Source organism: Elephas maximus, chromosome 1 (assembly GCF_024166365.1).
Source record: "Elephas maximus indicus isolate mEleMax1 chromosome 1, mEleMax1 primary haplotype, whole genome shotgun sequence".
Classification (NCBI taxonomy): Eukaryota; Metazoa; Chordata; class Mammalia; order Proboscidea; family Elephantidae; genus Elephas; species Elephas maximus.
In genome coordinates, this window is record NC_064819.1 from 117308866 (window position 1) to 117325975 (window position 17110).

At 40.7% G+C, this 17110-nt stretch overlaps 1 protein-coding gene across 1 annotated transcript in view; it reads right to left on the reverse strand.

Annotated features, from left to right (window-relative positions):
* Window positions 1-17110, reverse strand: part of PKHD1 (PKHD1 ciliary IPT domain containing fibrocystin/polyductin) — a 593425-nt gene that overhangs the window by 477936 nt on the left and 98379 nt on the right. Inside the window, exons 34-35 of the mRNA XM_049894022.1 lie at window positions 16151-16370; window positions 5659-5809 (exon numbers count right to left, since the gene is read on the reverse strand). Coding sequence (XP_049749979.1) covers window positions 5659-5809; window positions 16151-16370 — 371 coding nt within the window. The remainder of the gene's footprint in view (window positions 1-5658; window positions 5810-16150; window positions 16371-17110) is intronic.

A 17110-nucleotide genomic window follows, 5' to 3' on the forward strand; every position in this document is an offset into this window, starting at 1 on the left:
TGGTGGTGCAGTGGTTAAGAGCTATGGCAGTGAACCAAAAGGTAGGCAGTTCAAATCTACCAGCCACTCCTTGGAAACCCTATGGGGCAGTTCTACTCCATCCTATAAGGTTGCTATTAGTTGGAATCAACTCGACAGCAACAGGTTTGGTTTGGCTTTTTTTTCAGATTGTATGTTGGACTTCGCAGAAGCTGTGTTCTTGAGAGTTTGGATTTTGTTATGGCCTTTTAAATTGTGCTGAGCTTTTTGTTGTTCTTGGTTTTTCCTGGCAGGCAGCTAATTTACTGGAAGAGCAGCCATATCCAGGGTAAGCCTTTGTTTTCAGGTTCAATTTCAAGCTCTTAGAGTAGCTTTACTTTAAGGCTAGAGTTATTCCTGTTCCTAAGGTTTGACCTTTCTGGGGTCTCAACTCAATGACTTGGTATGAAATGACATTTCATCAACTCTAACTGGTCAGCACTCCAAAACCTCACCGTGCAACCTCTGGAATATATCGTTCACCATGAGCCTCCTAGATGTTGTTCTCCGCCAGATCTCACAGGAACGCACTCAGTGCATATTTAATTTACTATTGGGCCAAAGACCCAAGGGAATCCCATGCAGATTTCTAGAGCCCTTTCTTTATACAACTCCCTCCTCTCAGTACCTTGCCCTGCAAATTCCAACAACATCAGCATCCCTGAGCTCCGGTCTCTGGATGTTCCTCCCAGTGGGGCTGCTAATTGCCCTCTGGGTTCCTCTGCCCTGTGCTGTGTCCTGGATAGTGCCCCCAGACAGAAAGACAGGGTGAATGTGGAGCTCACCTTACGTTTTTCTCTTTTCTCATGGTTCACAGCCTTGTGCTGTCATCCAATGCCTGAAATACATTTTGACTTGTTTTACAGTCAGGTATGGCAGTACGATATGTCTGGAACTCATTACTCTCTCATGGCCAGAGCCAGAAGCCTGTCCATTCATATTTAAGAGCAATGTACTAAAAAGCTAAGTATGCAGTCTGTGTTAAGTGGAACTTCACGAGGTTTCTAAATGTCAGTATCTGTGGGTCTTTGCTCTGGTTTAATCTCTCCAGAGAAGTGCCTTCCAGTCTTCATCCTGGTAGGAATAGAACTTAGATTCTGTAGCTGGGCAGGAAAAGAAATCAGTGGGGTATGAGGGTTGACCTCTCTCAAAAGAGGAAGCAGACTTTCCATTCATTCTCCAGACTTTAGTTGCATTCTTTATCCCCACTCTCCCGTGTTTGTATCAAGTACATAGTTAATATATCACTGATTCAATTTGTCCTGAAACCATGTCTCTGCTTCATAAAGGACGGGGTAGGAATAGATGTCTGACTGGGCCAGCTAGGCATATTGTCGTGGGGATCAAACCACTCCTTAGAGAGGATTTCAAATAACCCCCTTGTTTCAGCATCCTGCCTCATGCCCATTTGCTGATACCTGATTTCTCAAACTTTCAGAGCTTTTCTAGGGTTCTGTGGGGCCAAATTGTCTTACTTTTCACCAAAATTTCCCTATGCTGGCACTTCATTCTGACTTTCCTCCACTCTGTTAATTCATTTGCCGTTCTTCCATTTGCTTTATATCTTCATGTAATGTGGTTTGTGTTACAAGTGTCTCTTCATTTATCAAAGAGGGGGCTTATGCTTCTGTTTCTTGGTCTTCTTTTATTACGCCTACCTGAAACAGGAGGTTCCTGCCTCTGCTTGGTTGAGAACCCACTCTTAACAACCGCGTTAAGCTTTACAGCCACATTATCAACCATTTTTACTTTTTTTTTTTTTTTTGGTAGTTCTACAGGTCCTTTTTTCACCACTGTTTCTTATACACCACATCATCTTCTTTCTTGGATTCATTTTACAGCTTGCCAGAGTACATAGCTTTTCAGAGAACACACAAGGGTAATAAACTTTCTGAGTTTTACAGAACTGCCATGTCTTTATTTTGTACTTACTCCAAATAGCACTTGACCGGAAACACTCCCCTAGCCGTTCCACGGAAGAAAAGGCCTGGTGGTCTGCTTCTGTTACGATTACAGCCAAGAAAACCTTAGGAAACAGTTCTACTTTCTAAAACGTGGGGTCACCATGAGTCAGAATCAACTCAATGGCAACTAACAACAAGGATTCTGAACTTAAAATATTTTCTCAGAGAACTTTAGTAGCATTGTTTCAGGCTCCTTTTTCCTCTGATATGGCAGATATTAGATGTTCAGAGAAACCTTTTCAAGTTATCACAACTAAAGCAGCTGGGTAAACCATCTGCCTGAGTGGAGCCAAAGTAAAGGAATCCCTTGGAGCCCTGCCACTGTCCCTTTGTACTCCTGGCTACTCAATATGGGCCCTGCTCCCAACAGACTAACTGTTTAAAACTGTAACATCATTACCAACATCTGGTTCTAATGCTTATCACACCTAGAATCAACATCTAGAAAGTCTACCCGTGCCCACCCTCAGGACTGAAGTTACTTACATACTGGCAGAGCCCAAGAGGTTTTGACAGACATGCCCCTCTGGTTCCTAAAGATTAAATGGCTTACTTTCCCCCAATGGTGTATGGTTACATTGCTTATGATGCCAAATAACTAGCTGTGTGACATTTACCAAGTCACCTCCCTTTATGGGCCTCAGTTAATTCATCTCTTGAATGACAGGGCTGCTCTGTATGGTGTCCAAGGTTCCATCCAACTCCGATGAATTGACTCCACGTACCCTTCTTTGAACCTTTCTTATTTCCCCACATGTCCTTTCTCCCCTACCATTTCTTAAAGGTAGAGTCTCCTTTCACGATACTTTTTTCTTCCTCGGAGCATGGCTGAGGACTTGAACATGGCTGGAACTCAATAAGTACGTGTTGCGTGAATATTTTGAATGAGTGAGGTATTTAAGCTTCCAAGGGAAAAAAAAATTCAAAATTAGACTTTGAGGCAATAAAAAATTAAACATAATCAAAGATGTTAAATGCTCTGGTCAAACCAGCAAGCATAACAGAAAAATAATTCCATATCATTTTCTAGCACCACTATCAGCTAGCTATTACTACCAGTAGCACTACTACTAGCCAGCTTCTACAAGATAATTACTACTACTACCAATAATTGCTAACGTTGGGAATTTACAAGGTGTAAATTTTTTTTTTTTTTTTTAAGGTACAGTTCTCAGTAGTTTATATATTGTAGTCCTCACTACCAGAGTAGACTTTTCTCCATAGGGTTTTCAGTGATTGACTTTTCAGGAGTAGATTACCAGACCTTTCTATGAGGCACCTCTGGGTGTACCAAACCTCCAACATTTTAATGCAGCACATTAACTGTTGCACCACTCAAGGACTCCATAGTAAATTAAGTGGTTCTATTATTATCCCTGGAGCCCTGGTGGCACAATGGTTAAGAGCTTGGCTGCTGTCATGGATTGAATTATGTCCCTCAAAAATATCTGTCAACTTGGCTAGGTCACGATTCCCTTGTAGGATTTTATGATTGTCTACCATATTGTCTTCTGTCTACCATATTTTCTTTCCCTATGTACTGTAAATCCTATCACTATGATGTAATAAGATGGATCAGCGGCAGTTACACTGATGAGGTCTACAAGATTAGGTAGTGTCTTAAGCCAATCCCTCTTGAGATATAAAAGAAAGAAGCGAGCAGAGAGATATGGGGACCTCATACCACCAAGAAAGCAGTGCAGGAAGCAGAGCATGTCCTTTGGACCTGAGGTTCCTGCGCTCAGATGCTCCAGACCCAGAGAAGACTGATGCATCACAAGGACCTTCCTCCAGAGCTGACAAAGCCTTCCTCTGGAGCTGGTGCCCTGAATTCAGACTTCTAGCAAACTGTGAGAGAAGAAACTTTTCTTTGTTAAAGCCATCCACTTGTGGTATTTCTGTTATAGCAGCACTAGATGACTAAGACAGCTGCCAACCAAAAGGTCAGCAGTTTGAATCCACCAGTTACTCCTTGGAAACCCTATGGGGCAGTTCTACTCTATCTTACAGGATTGCTATAAGTTGGAATCAACTCAACGGCAACAGGTTTTGCTTTTTGGTTTTTATTACTATTCCCACTTTACGGATGAGAAAACTGAAGCACAGGGAGATTAAATAACTTGCATAGGTCCTCCAGGTAGCAACCAATGTATTCAAACCCAGGCAGTCTAGCTCCAAAGATCACACACTTAACCCTGTGCTCACCTGCCTCTCTGTTCCTTCCATGAGCATTTACTCATGGGACCATCCCAGCCATGCCATGTCATTACCCAGGTAGAAACTGAGGCCCAGAGAGGTTTAAAGACTGCTCAGTGTCATATAACTAGGAGTGCAGGTTGTCTGACCACATGCCTCTTTCCACAATACAGCCCTGATTCAGCAGTCCCACCTCATTACAATAGGGACATCACTGACAGCCAGCTGCTGGGAAAGGTGCACAGAGAGGTGGAGGCTGCAACTAGAAGAGAGTGATATCGGGGATGAAGAATTAAAATTGGCAGTGAATTGAAAGGAAGAGGCCTATTCTGGGGAAGCAATGATGCCAGAAGTGACAGTTGTGGGCAGCCACAGGAAGGGAGAGTAAAGGAGGGTGATGAGCTTGGACAGGTGAAAGAATGGACAGCAAGGCCCCAGGAGGGTGGGGAAAGTAGACAGGTCACAGTTTAGGAAGGACGGAAAAAGCATGCTCTTGTAATTACACACATTTTTCAGCAGCAGTCCAGAAGTTGTGGAAAAGTATGCATTACGAACCAGGAAGTATCGTTTTGGATTGGGAAGGTTTAGTAACTGAAGCAGCAGCATTCATGAGAGAAGCTGGGGTGGGGTGGGGCACATAATAGGCACTCAGTAAATGTCTGTTCCAAATAAAAGAGACAAAGAGAAGAAAATCTGGGAATCGCTTTCATAAAGAGAAATACACCCAAGGGAGTAGCTGCTCAATAAATATTATTTTTTATCTGTGTACAGTAAGAAGCCTGGGGAGTTGTAAAAGATTATCCGCTACATTCCAAAGAGCCTTCAGCCTCTGATTTCAATTCTGGCAAATTCCCTAAGGGGGCTGTGGAATCTCTCACTGGGGAGTTTTAAGAACACACTCTGAGATGAGCCACTTGGAGGGAGTGGTGTAGACAATTGGAAAGCTGAAGAATTGAGGGGCTGGACAAAACAACCCTCAGGTCCTCTGCAGCCTCCACTTCCATATAATTCCCTCAGAAACTGCACTTTCCACTCTGCCTCCCCAGGGAACAGAAAGGAACTGAAGGACCAGCAGACACTGCCATCCCACCAAGCTGAAGATAGCTGAGTGATCTGGAAGGCTTCCAATTGCAAAGGGTCTGGCTAAATTGTAGGCCATTGATTTCATGAAGAAATAAACCACAGAAAGCCTCTTTGGAACATGCACATAGAAAACAGGACAAAATGCTGAGATTATCTGTTTGGAATTCACTTTAAAAGAGACCAGGCAGAGCTCATTTATTTTTGAGAAAATATATGATTAACCATAGTTAAAACTATGAATTCAGAGGTTGTACATTAGACCAGCTCCTCAAACTTTTGAGAGCATTTAATATTATCTATTGCTGCCATTTGGACTAAATTGTTTTTTTAATGTACACAATATTACAAATTTAATTTGAGCTGTTTGAATCAGTCTGTAAAAAAGATTTGATTATACCTGAGTGTTCTGGCCCCGGCTTTTCCATATCTCAGTAATCTTGGCGGTAATTGGCTGATTAGGCGTCTCACACTCCATCTCTGCCTCAGTTTCCATGGCAATGTTACAGGAGCTATTATAGATGAGAACTTCATCTCTTTCCACTTTAGGGCTGAAACGAGAGGGGAGGTTAAATGGGGTGTCATCAATCTTAATGAAATGCAATTATTTTTACTCTTATTAATCATTGCAAGCCATTAGCTTGTGGCAACTACAGGCCACCATTTGTCAAATTTTGCAAATTTCTGTAATTTTGTTTCCATTCTTTGATTGTTTATTTGTTTTCCCTTTATCTGCACACCCTGCAATGAAAATACACGTGGTAAATATCTTTCACTGAGGCCCTTCCCTTTTCCAATCTATTAAGAACATTAGCAAAAGCTCCCCTAAGCCCAGCTTAACAAGCAAAGGCCAGATGACGTTTCCAGTTCCAAAAATGGAAGTAAATGTTGGGGAGAGTTCCCCCCTCTTCTTTCTTTTCCCTTCCCTCTTCCTGCTCTTACTCACACTTTGTGTTGGGGAAGTGAATTGCCTGAATCCCCCTAGGGCAGACGGAGAAATTGGAAAACCCACACAACTGGCTAACTGGTCCCTAATTCCAACTGTGAAAAAATGAGCTCATTTAGGCTTTCAATTCCCTCTTCCCAGCTGATGGCAATGAGGCTCTGTTGCTAGCAGTGGAACATTAACTTAGTAAATTAATTAAACTTACTTAACAGCCCAGACTAAGGAGATTCGATATATGTGCCAGTTATACTACCAGCCACTCACTTTAAAAGTCCTGTGGCTTTAAGGGGAAAAGCCAGACTGGATTTAAAATGAAAAACAGCAGTGTAGCATTACAGAAAACCTAAAAATACACTGTCTAGAAGAGGTGAGAATATGGAGATTGAAGGGTATTGTCCCCAACAGGTGTGAGATTTATTTAAGAATAATCCTGGCTTAAGGCACCATTACAACTAACTCATGGATTATTAGTAAAAATTGTTATTACTAAGTGGCGTCAAGTCCTTTTCAACTCATAATGACCCTATATATACAACAGAGAGAAACACTGCCTGGTCCTGTGCTATTCTCACTATCATTGCTATGTTTCAGCCCACTGTTGCAGCCACTGTGACAACCAATCTCATTGAGGGTCTTCCTCTTTTTTACTGACCCTCTGCTTTACCAAGCATGATGTCATTCTCCAGGGACTGGTCCCTCTTGATATCATAGCCAAAGTACATGAGTCGAAGTCTCACCATCCTTGCTTCTAACTGTACTTCTGTACATTCTGTACTTCTATACATTCTGACTGTACTTCTTCCAAGACAGATTTGTTCATTCTTCTGGCAGTCCATGGTATATTCAATATTCTTCACCAACACCGTAATTCAAAGTCATCAATTCTTCCTCGGTCTTCTTTATTTGTTACCTAGCTTTTTTCACATGCACATGAGGCAACTGAAAATATCATGGCTTGGGTCAGGTACACCTTAGTCCTCAAAGGGACATCTTTGCTTTTCAACATTTTAAGAGGCCTTTTGCAGCAGATTTGTCCAATGTAATTTATTGTTTGATCTCTTGACTGCTGTTTCCATGGGCATTGATTGTGGATCCAAGAAAATGAAATCCTTGATGACTTCGATCTTTTCTCTACTTACCATGATGTTGCTTATTGGTCCAGTTGTGAGGATTTTTGTTTTCTTTATGTTGAGGCGTAATCCATACTGAAGGCTGTAGTCTTTAATATTCATCAATAAGTGCATCAAGTCCTCTTCACTTACAAAAAGCAAAGTTGTATCATCAGCATATCACAGGTCGTTAGTGAGTCTTCCCCCAATTCTAATGCTGTGTTCTCATTCATATAATCCAGTTTCTCAAATTATTTGCTCAGCATACAGGTTGAATAAGTATGGTGAAAAGATACAACCTAGATGCACACCCTTCCTGATTTCAAACCATGCAGTATCCCCTTTTTCTATCTGAACAACTGCCTCTTGGTGTATGTACAGTTTTCGCACGAGCACAATTAAGTGTTCTGGAAATCCCATTCTTCCCAATGTTATCCACAATTTGTTATGATCCACACAGTCGAATGCCTTTACATAGTCAATAAAACACAAATAAACATCTTTCTGGTATTCTCTGCTGTCAGCCAAGATTCATTTGACATCAGCAATGGTATCCCTCATTCCACGGCCTCTTCCAAATCCAGCTTGAATTTCTGGCAGTTCCCCGTCCATGTACCACCACAACGATTTTTTTAAATATCTTCAGCATAATTTTACTTGCATGTGATATTTTTCGATAATTTCCACATTCTGTTGGATCATCTTTCTTTGGAATAGGCATGTATTCAGATTTCTTCCAGTCAGGTGGCCAGGTAGCAGTTTACCAAATTTCTTGGCATAGACAAGTGAGCACTTCCAGCATTTTATCCATTTGTTGAAATATCTCTATCGGTATACAATTAATTCCTGGAGCCTTGTTTTTTGCCAATGCCTTCAGGGCAGCTTGGACTTCCAACTCAAGGCTTGAATTTTTTTCTTCAGTTCTTTCAGCTTGAGAAATACCAAGCATGTTCCTCCCCTTTGGTTTTCCAACTCCAGGCCTCACATTTCATTATAATACTTTGTCTTCTGGAGTCACCCTTTGAAAGTTTCTGTTCAGCTCTTTTACGTCATCATTTCTTCCTTTCACTTTAGCTACCCTACGTTCAAGAGCAAGTTTCAGCATTCTTTCTGACATTCATTTTGGTCTTTTCTGTCTTTCCTGTCTTCTTCTTGTATAATGTCCTTGATATCATTCCACATCTCATCTGGTCTTCAGTCATTAGTGTTCAATGCATCAATCCGTTCTTGAGATGGTCTCTAAATTCAGTTGGGGTATATTCAAGGTTGTACTTCGGCTCTCATGGACTCTAATTTTCTTCAGCTTCAACTTGAATTTGCATATGAACAATTGATGATCTGTTCCGCAGTCAGCCCCGGCCTTGTTCTGACTGATCATGTTGAGTTTCTCCATCATCTCTTTCCACAGATGAAATCAATCTGATGCCTCGGTATTCCACCTGGCAAGGTCCACATGTATAGTCACCATTCATGTTGTTAAAAAAAAGGTATTTCCAATGCATAAGTCATTGGTCTTGAAAAATTCTGTCATGTGACTTCCTGCATCATTTCTATCACCAAGGCCATATTTTCCAACTACTGATTCTTCTTTGTTTCCAACTGTCACATTCCAATCACCAGTAATTATCAATGCATTTTGGTTGCATGTTTGATCAATTTCAGACTGCAGAAGTTGGTAAAAATCTTCAATTGCTTCATCTTTGTTATTAGCAGCTGGTGCGAAAGTTTGAATAATTAACTGGTCTTCCTTGTCGTATGGATATTATCCTATCACTGACAGTATTCTATTTCATGATAAGTGTTGAAATGTTCTTTTCAACAATGAATGCAACACCATTCCTCTTTGATTTGTCATTCCCAATATAGTAGACCATATGATTATCCAATTCAAAATGAGCAATACCAGTCTATTTTTGCTCACTAATCCTAGGACATCAATCTTCAAGCATTCCATTTCATTTTTGACAACTTAAACTTTTTCTTGATTCACACTTCACTCATTCCATGTTCCAATTACTAAATGGATGTTTGCAGCTATTTCTTCACATTTTGAGTCGTGCCCCATCAGCAAATGAAGGCCCCAAAAGCTTCACTCTATCTACATCATTAAGGTCTACTCTATTTTGAGGAGGCAGTTCTTCCCCAGTTATATTTTGAGTGCCTTCCAACCTGAGGGGCTCATCTTCAAGCACAGTATCAGACAATGTTCCCTTGTTGTTCATAGGTTTTCACTTGCCAATTTTTTCAGAAGTAAATTGCCAGGTCCTTCTTCCTAGTCTGTCTTAGTCTGGAAGCTCCACTGAAACCTGTCCACCATGGGTGACCTGCTGGCATTTGAAATACTGGTGGCATAGCTTCCAGCACCACAGCAACACACAAGCCACCACAGTACAAAAAACTGACAGACAAGTGCTGGATTAATAATAATTACTAATAATAGTTATAGTTTATATTATAAACTATTATAACTATTATTATATTATTATAATATAACTGTGATTATATTACTATTATTATAAACTACAATATAAGGATCCCCGGTGATGCAATGGTTAAAGCTCTCAGCTGCTAACTGAAAGGTAGGCAGTTCGAACTTATCACCTGCTCCGCAGGAGAAAGATATGGTAATATGTTTATGTAAAGATTTATAGCCTTGGAAACCCTATGAGGCCGATCTATTCTGTTCTATAGGGTCACTATGAGTTGGAATCAACTCTATGGCAGTGGAGGTTTTATATGATATTATAATACAGTAATAGTAATAATTAGTTATAATAATGCCTGATATTGTTTCCAACAATTTCATATGTATAATCTCATTTCAATCTGTAAATTAGGTAGAGGCATAAAACATGTAGACCAAACAGATTAGGGGATCTGCACAAAGTCAAACACAAAACTGTGGCAGTGCTGAGATTAGAACTCAGGTGTCCTGTCTTCTAGAGAAGTGTTCTTAAGTTGAGAAGCCAGCCAAACATTGGCCTTTTTTCCTCTTTCCCTACCCTTTCTGGTTTTCCATGGGACAACCAGGAAGGATGGAGAAAAGTGAAAAAGCTTGAGAACCTGTAAATCATGTCAAACTATAGCATCTTTTTAGAATCATTGTGAAAATGATTTCCTCCACAATTTGCTACAAATCATTAGCAAGATAACTATCACATCTCACCACTTTATCTTCCCTTCTTCATGCAACCATATTCTCAGTTCTATATCCACCCAAGATATGACGTCTTAGTCATCTAGTGCTCGTATAATAGAAAAACCACAAGTGGATGGCTTTAACAGAGAGAAGTTCATTCTTTCACAGTCCAGTAAGCTAGAAGTACAAATTCAAGGTGGCAGCTCCACGGGGAGGCTTTCTCTCTCCATCAGTTCTGGAGGAAGGTCCTTGTTATCAGTCTTCCCTTGGTCTGGGAGCATCTTAGCACAGGAACCACAGGTCCAAAGGACATGCTCTGCTCCCAGCACTGCTTTCTGGGTGGTATGAGGTTCCCCTGTCTCTCTGCTCACTTCTCTCTCTTATATCTCAAAGAGATGGCTTAAAACACTAAATAATCTTGCATATCTCATCAATATATCTGCCACTAATCCATCTCATTTCATCATAGTGATAGGATTTACAACCCACAGGGAAATCACATAAAATGGTGGACAATCACACAATACTGGGACTCATGGCCTAGCTAAGTTGACAGATATTTTGGGAGGACACAATTCAATCTACGACACATGACCTCATGCCCACTGTCCTTCAGACCTACCACATACCAGTTGCCATGAAGTTGGCTCCAACTCACAATGACCCCATGTGTGTCACAGCAGAACTGTGCTCCACAGTTTCAGAAGAAGAGAGCCTGGCCTTTCTTCTGAGGCACATCTGATTGTACTCAAACCTCTGGCCTTTCAGTTAGTAGTCAAATGCTTTAACTGTTAGCACTACCCAGGGACTCCAAACCTACTACAGGTTGTCAATATTTTAATATCATGCTACCCAGCACTGAATGCAAATAGCTTTGGCTGACCACTGGAACTATGGTCTCCCTTTATCTGAGCCATCCCTCCCATAACACCTCTGATTGTTTTCATCTTGTAGCCTCCATATTTATACTAAGATGGTGGTAAGCTTAGAAGTCTCAGAGATGCAGTTACATGGGGACTCAACCGTGCTGTATTTATTTAACTGGTTTTCTGAGAAGCATTAACATGCAAAAGTTCGGCTTGGTATCAGACCAGCTAGATTTGAATCTCAGCGCAGATACCAGCTGTATGACCTCGGAGACATTACTCTCTAAGCTTTGCTTCCCTTGTTTATAAAATGGAGTTACTAATAATTGAGTACCTATGTCACTGAAGTGGTGAGTGAATTGAAGAAAATGAAGTATGTAAAGTGATTAGCACAGAACCTGGTACACAGTAAGTATCTAATAAAGGCAACTCTTGTTATGGTGGTTGGTGGTGGAGGTAGTGGCATTATTGTTGAAATGTAAATGTGGGACTTCACATTCATTACCGTTACATTTCATCTCACTGATTTGGACCCATTGCTCAGATACATTTTGAATCTTGAGCCTATAATCTAGCTACAAATCCGCTTTCCCGAGCCATCAACCGGGGGTAGACAAAGCCACAGCATTTGCTCCCAGAGAGTCCTTTTTACTCAAAGATTCAGAAAGGAAAAGCAAAATAATTTAACTTTTAAATCAAAAGGTAATATTTAGATAAATATGGAAAAATGATAGAATAGAATGTGAAATCCACATAGGCTTTTAAAATAAAACACTTGACTTCAAAGCAATTTGAGTCTGAGTCAGGCCACTCTGGGCTGTGTGCCTGGAACCTTTCTTTTGCTACTGGGCAGGGAGATTGTTAGAATAGTTTGAGCAGCTCTCTCTCTGTATTCCCATCATAAATCACTTACAAACACATCAGAAGGGAAATGAGGCTGGGTTACCAAACCATCACATTCCCAGATAACTACTTTCATTTTTGAAGGCTCACAAACCAACTGATTAATCATTCGTTATAGAATTTTGTCAGGGATAAAGTCAAGCTTGTTATTGTTGTTAGTTGCCATTGAGTTAATTCTGACACATGGCAACCTCATATGTGCAGAGTAGAACTGCTCCATAGAGTTTTTAAGCCTGTGATCTTTCAGAACCAGATCGCCAAGCCTGTCTTCCTAGGTGCCTCTGGGTAGGTTCAAACTGCCAACCTTCTGGTTAGCTGTCAAGCGCTTAGCCGTGTGAGCCACCCAGGGACTATCTAATGTCCAACTTAGCTGTCTAATTTTCTAGACTCCCCTCCCCTCTTTTCCTTTCTTAGGCAATTTAGGGACTACTTGCCTATCACCTCTCTTTGTTATGCCCCTTTCTCCATGGCTCATCACCAGCAGCGGATCTTCAATCATTCAAGCAAGTTCTTTGTACCTCGTGTATAACTGATCTGGGACTACAGACTTGAACTCATGAAAAGGAAAGACTTCCTTTACAACCTTTCTTGGCCTTGGGCTTACATTGTCCTGACGAGCCACCTTCTGCCCTTTCTAGGCTCTGTGCTGGCAAGGTAAGAGCAAAAGGGGGTAAGTCACGCTGCTCTCCTTTTATTTGCCTCTTGGCAACGCACTGTCTTCCCTAAACACGTCCTTCTTCTGCGAAAAAGAGTTAAAACTCTTCTCTGTTCACTTAGACTTTTAATAAGCTTTAGCTCATACTTCCTTTTGGTGTTTGTTGCTGATTACCTTACTAAAGATTCTAAAAAACAAAATGCCTGCACTAAAATAAGCAGACACAAGTTATCAAAATTACACTAACTTTAAAAAATTTCTTAATAGCTATTAATGTTTTCCTTCACAATAATCCTGTGAATTAAGTAGTACCACTGGCTAAATACATGTGTGTCTATGTATATACATACATGCACGCACACACACACACACACACTTATTTGTGGGAGGGTGAGGAGGACTAAAGTAAGATTTTTGGTCCAAGTGGCAGCAAAGATTGTTCTTACAACCTAGACTTCCCAACTCCTAATCTGTTGTCCTTTCAGTTGGTCTATTCAGGCCCCAAAGTAATGAAGTCATCTTTATGTATGTGCTCTCTAGGACAGGTAGGAAAAAATACTTGAAGGCATTCCATCTCCCCACTTAACCTGAAAGTTGCTACCTCTGAATTTGAAATCTCATTTACCCCCTCAAAGCTCAGCCCTGGTGGCATAGTGGTTAACAGCTGCTAACCAAAATGCCAGCAGTTAGAATCCACTGGTCGTCCTTGGAAACTATGGGGCAGTTCTCCTCTGTCCTATAGGGTTGCTATAAGTAGGAATCAAATCAACAGCAATGGGTAATAGACAGGGGTGTGGCTTTTAATGGGGTCTGAGATTCAGTTGCCTTAGTCAACTCTAAGAATGAAGAAGGGCATGGGAGAACTCCAGAGAATAGTTCTAGGGATCCAGATAAACTCTTAATTCAATGAAGCCAGGAACTGCTGACATGTGCTTCTAGTGTCCAACATCAGTGAGTTCTGAAATCCAACTCATGAGTCCAAACTCCAGCACTCCATTTCTTATGTGACCTAAACAGGGCTCTTCATGCCCTTCTAGAAAGTAACCAGCCTGGGAGTTTCCTTGCTCCTCTGGCTAAATACAAACCTCTGATGGCAATTTCATACTAAAACATGGACTGTCTCAGTTCATCAAGAAGTAAGACTGCTGTGAAAAGGGCTGGTTATCTTTCATCTGTGCCCTTGGTTTAGTTTCTTTCTTTTTTTTTTTTTTTAATGGGAAACAGGCCTTCATTAAATAATAAGATGTAACCACTCCATCTAAGAAATAAAGAAGGTACGTGGCAATGTTCAGCACTGAGCTGTATCACACTGCACAGAAGAACTGCTACTGAAAATGAAGACCATCCGGAGTTATAAGGAAACCCTGGTGGCGTAAGGGTTCAGTGCTATGGCTGCTAACCAAAAGGTTGGCAGTTCAACTCCACCAGGTGCTCTTGGAAACTCTATGGAGCAGTTCTACTCTGTCCTAGAGGGTCACTATGAGTCGGAACTGACTCAACAGCAATGGTTTTAGAGTTACCAGTGTAGCCACACTTTTTTTTTTTTTTTTAATTTCTTTAGGGAAAAGGGTTTAACCTGGAAAGTTGTGGCTTTTTTTTTTTTAGTTTAAAAAAATCCTTACAAGCTTACGGATTCCAAATCCTAAATCTACAGTAATTCCGTCTGTGCATCCCTCTTCTTTTGAATAAACACTGCACAATCTGCTGGATTTCTCTGTGACTTTTTTTTCCTACTTGTGACTCTGTCTGGAAAGAAAAGAAAAAGGAAAGAGGAAAAAAAGCCTTCTGTTTTTCATAATGTCTAATCTTTTTCCCCATTGGCATTCACCAGATGTTGCTTTGGATCGGAAGATAAATATTAAAATCTAAGCAAGAACAAAGCGAGCTGTTTACTGGGCAGACTTTTCAGATGTTCCCTTGAACACTTGAAAAAGACAGGAGATGCTTTGATATGCAGCTGGCTGGAATTCACAATGGACACGCGGCCAAGGAGAGTTGCAGGGCCTGGGGCAAAGTCCAATCACCCTACCATCCCTGATGGCTTCACTGGCCCACTGGCCATCAGTGGCGTCATGAGGGTTGGTGTCACCCAGTGTGGTAACTCATGGTGTCACCCCCCTGCCGGACCTTCTTCCGTACCAGACCATACAGAACTCTTAGTAATGTTTTTTTGTACTAATGCTACTCATAAATTGTAATTCCTGTACATCACTGAATGTAATGGCAATAGCGGTAACATAAACAACTAGCAAAATTAAAATGATACCTTTAAATTACAATATCATATGCACATTCTAAATGTATTTACATTTACATAGTTTCATGTGGTTAAAGCGAAAATCCAGTAAGAAAACAACAGAATTCGAAGTAAAAACATTTAAGAACTACATCAAAATTATGTTCATTTTAACATTAAACTTTACCATTACATGAGATACATTAATGGGTTAGCTCTGCATGATCAATAATGGCCCAAATAACGTAGAAGTTGTAGACAAATGCGTATGGAAATACGTTCATAAGTGAAATAATACCATAAAAATAGACAGGAACAAATACATAACCATTTTAGCACTTACTGAATATCGCGACTAAATCACAACTTTCCTCTCCTGGCCTTCGAAGCTGTGAACTCGTGAATGACTTCATTAAAATCAATGCCTCTCACCAACTTATTTTTTAATGTGTCACTGTTTTTTTAAAACCATAATTCAAACCTAAGCCCTGAAATTTTCATTAAAGTCAGATATGTATTTGCAAGACAGTAATGTTTTTAAAGAAAATTTTGAAAAGACTAAAAAAAAAAACCTGAATTTAAGACTTAAGTTATATTTCTAAACATGTAACAAGAAACCGCAAATATAAAAACATTGGCAGCAATAAAAAAAACACAGTGTTTGCTTGTAGCACATACAGATGAAACCACGTGATTTGAAGAGTCCTTGTAATTGGGTAAGAATGAAGCTCTGACTGGAGCTCATTAAAAAAAACTCAAAAAGTAAAATACCATAGAGTTTTAGCCTTATAGGTATATTGATACATGTAAGCTGGGCTTAGGAAAAATGTTTTTGTTGTTGTAAGTACCTACAGGGATATTTTTATAAAAAACAATAAATTTCTGGTAGAACACTGCACGAAAATTTTATAGACAGCCATTGGCATCACCCCCTCTGACAGTGTCACCTGGTGCAGTCCACATCCTGTGAGTCCCCCTAATAACACCACTGTCGATGTAATCACGGGGAAGGGCCAGAGACAGAGAGGACAGGGTTACCTGATGAAGAGGCCTGAGAACGATGGAAAGTTTGACTCTGTCCTATGATCTGGCTCAAAGAGGCACTGAGAACATTCTTCACAAATGTAGAGGTAAGGCCATGATTTGGGCAGTCTCTCTGTGCCCATGGTAACAGTCAAATCGCACTGCACATAGGTGTGGCTGGAGGCTTCACAGACCTCCTCCTCAGACTTCAGGTCACACAAGAAAGCCAAGGACACTGCAGGAGACAGTCAAGGTTAGGCTAGGTTAGGCTAGGTTAGGCTAGGTGGCTAGGTTAGGCTAGGTTAGGCTAGGTTAGGCTAGGTTAGGTTAGGTAATAACCACCCAAAGAACTGAAGCCTCACATTGTTTCTAAATGAAGTCCATGTATTCTTCCTTAGCCAATCACAAAATGAAGTCCGTTTACTTTTTCAAAAAATATAAGGAGCCCTGGTAGTGCAGTGGTTAAGCACTTAGCTGCTAACCAAAAGGTTGGCAGTTCAAACCTACCCAGTGGTTCTGCAGGAGAAAGACCTGCTTCCATAAAGATTACAGCCTGGGAAACCCTATGAGACAGTTCTACTCTACCACACGAGGTGGCTATGAGTCAGAATAGACAAGGCTACAACAGGTAACAGGATATTATTTACATATAATACATACAGAAGAAAATAAGTACTGTTTTTTTTTTTTAATTATAAATCATTATAATAGTTTAGTGGTCCAAACCCACCCAGAAGGGCCTTGAGAAAAAAGGCCTTTTGATCTGCTTCCAAAAGGTGACAGCCTTGAAAACTCTATGGGGCAGTTCTACTCCACACACATGGGGTCGTCATGTGTCAGTAGCAACTCTACAGCAACTTTTTTCTTTTTTAATGATAGGACAAACTCGTGTGAACCCACAAGCCAACATAAGATCTAAAAGTATTGTAATACTCTTAAACCCATGTGCTTCTCCCAATTCCATCCCCCCCTCCT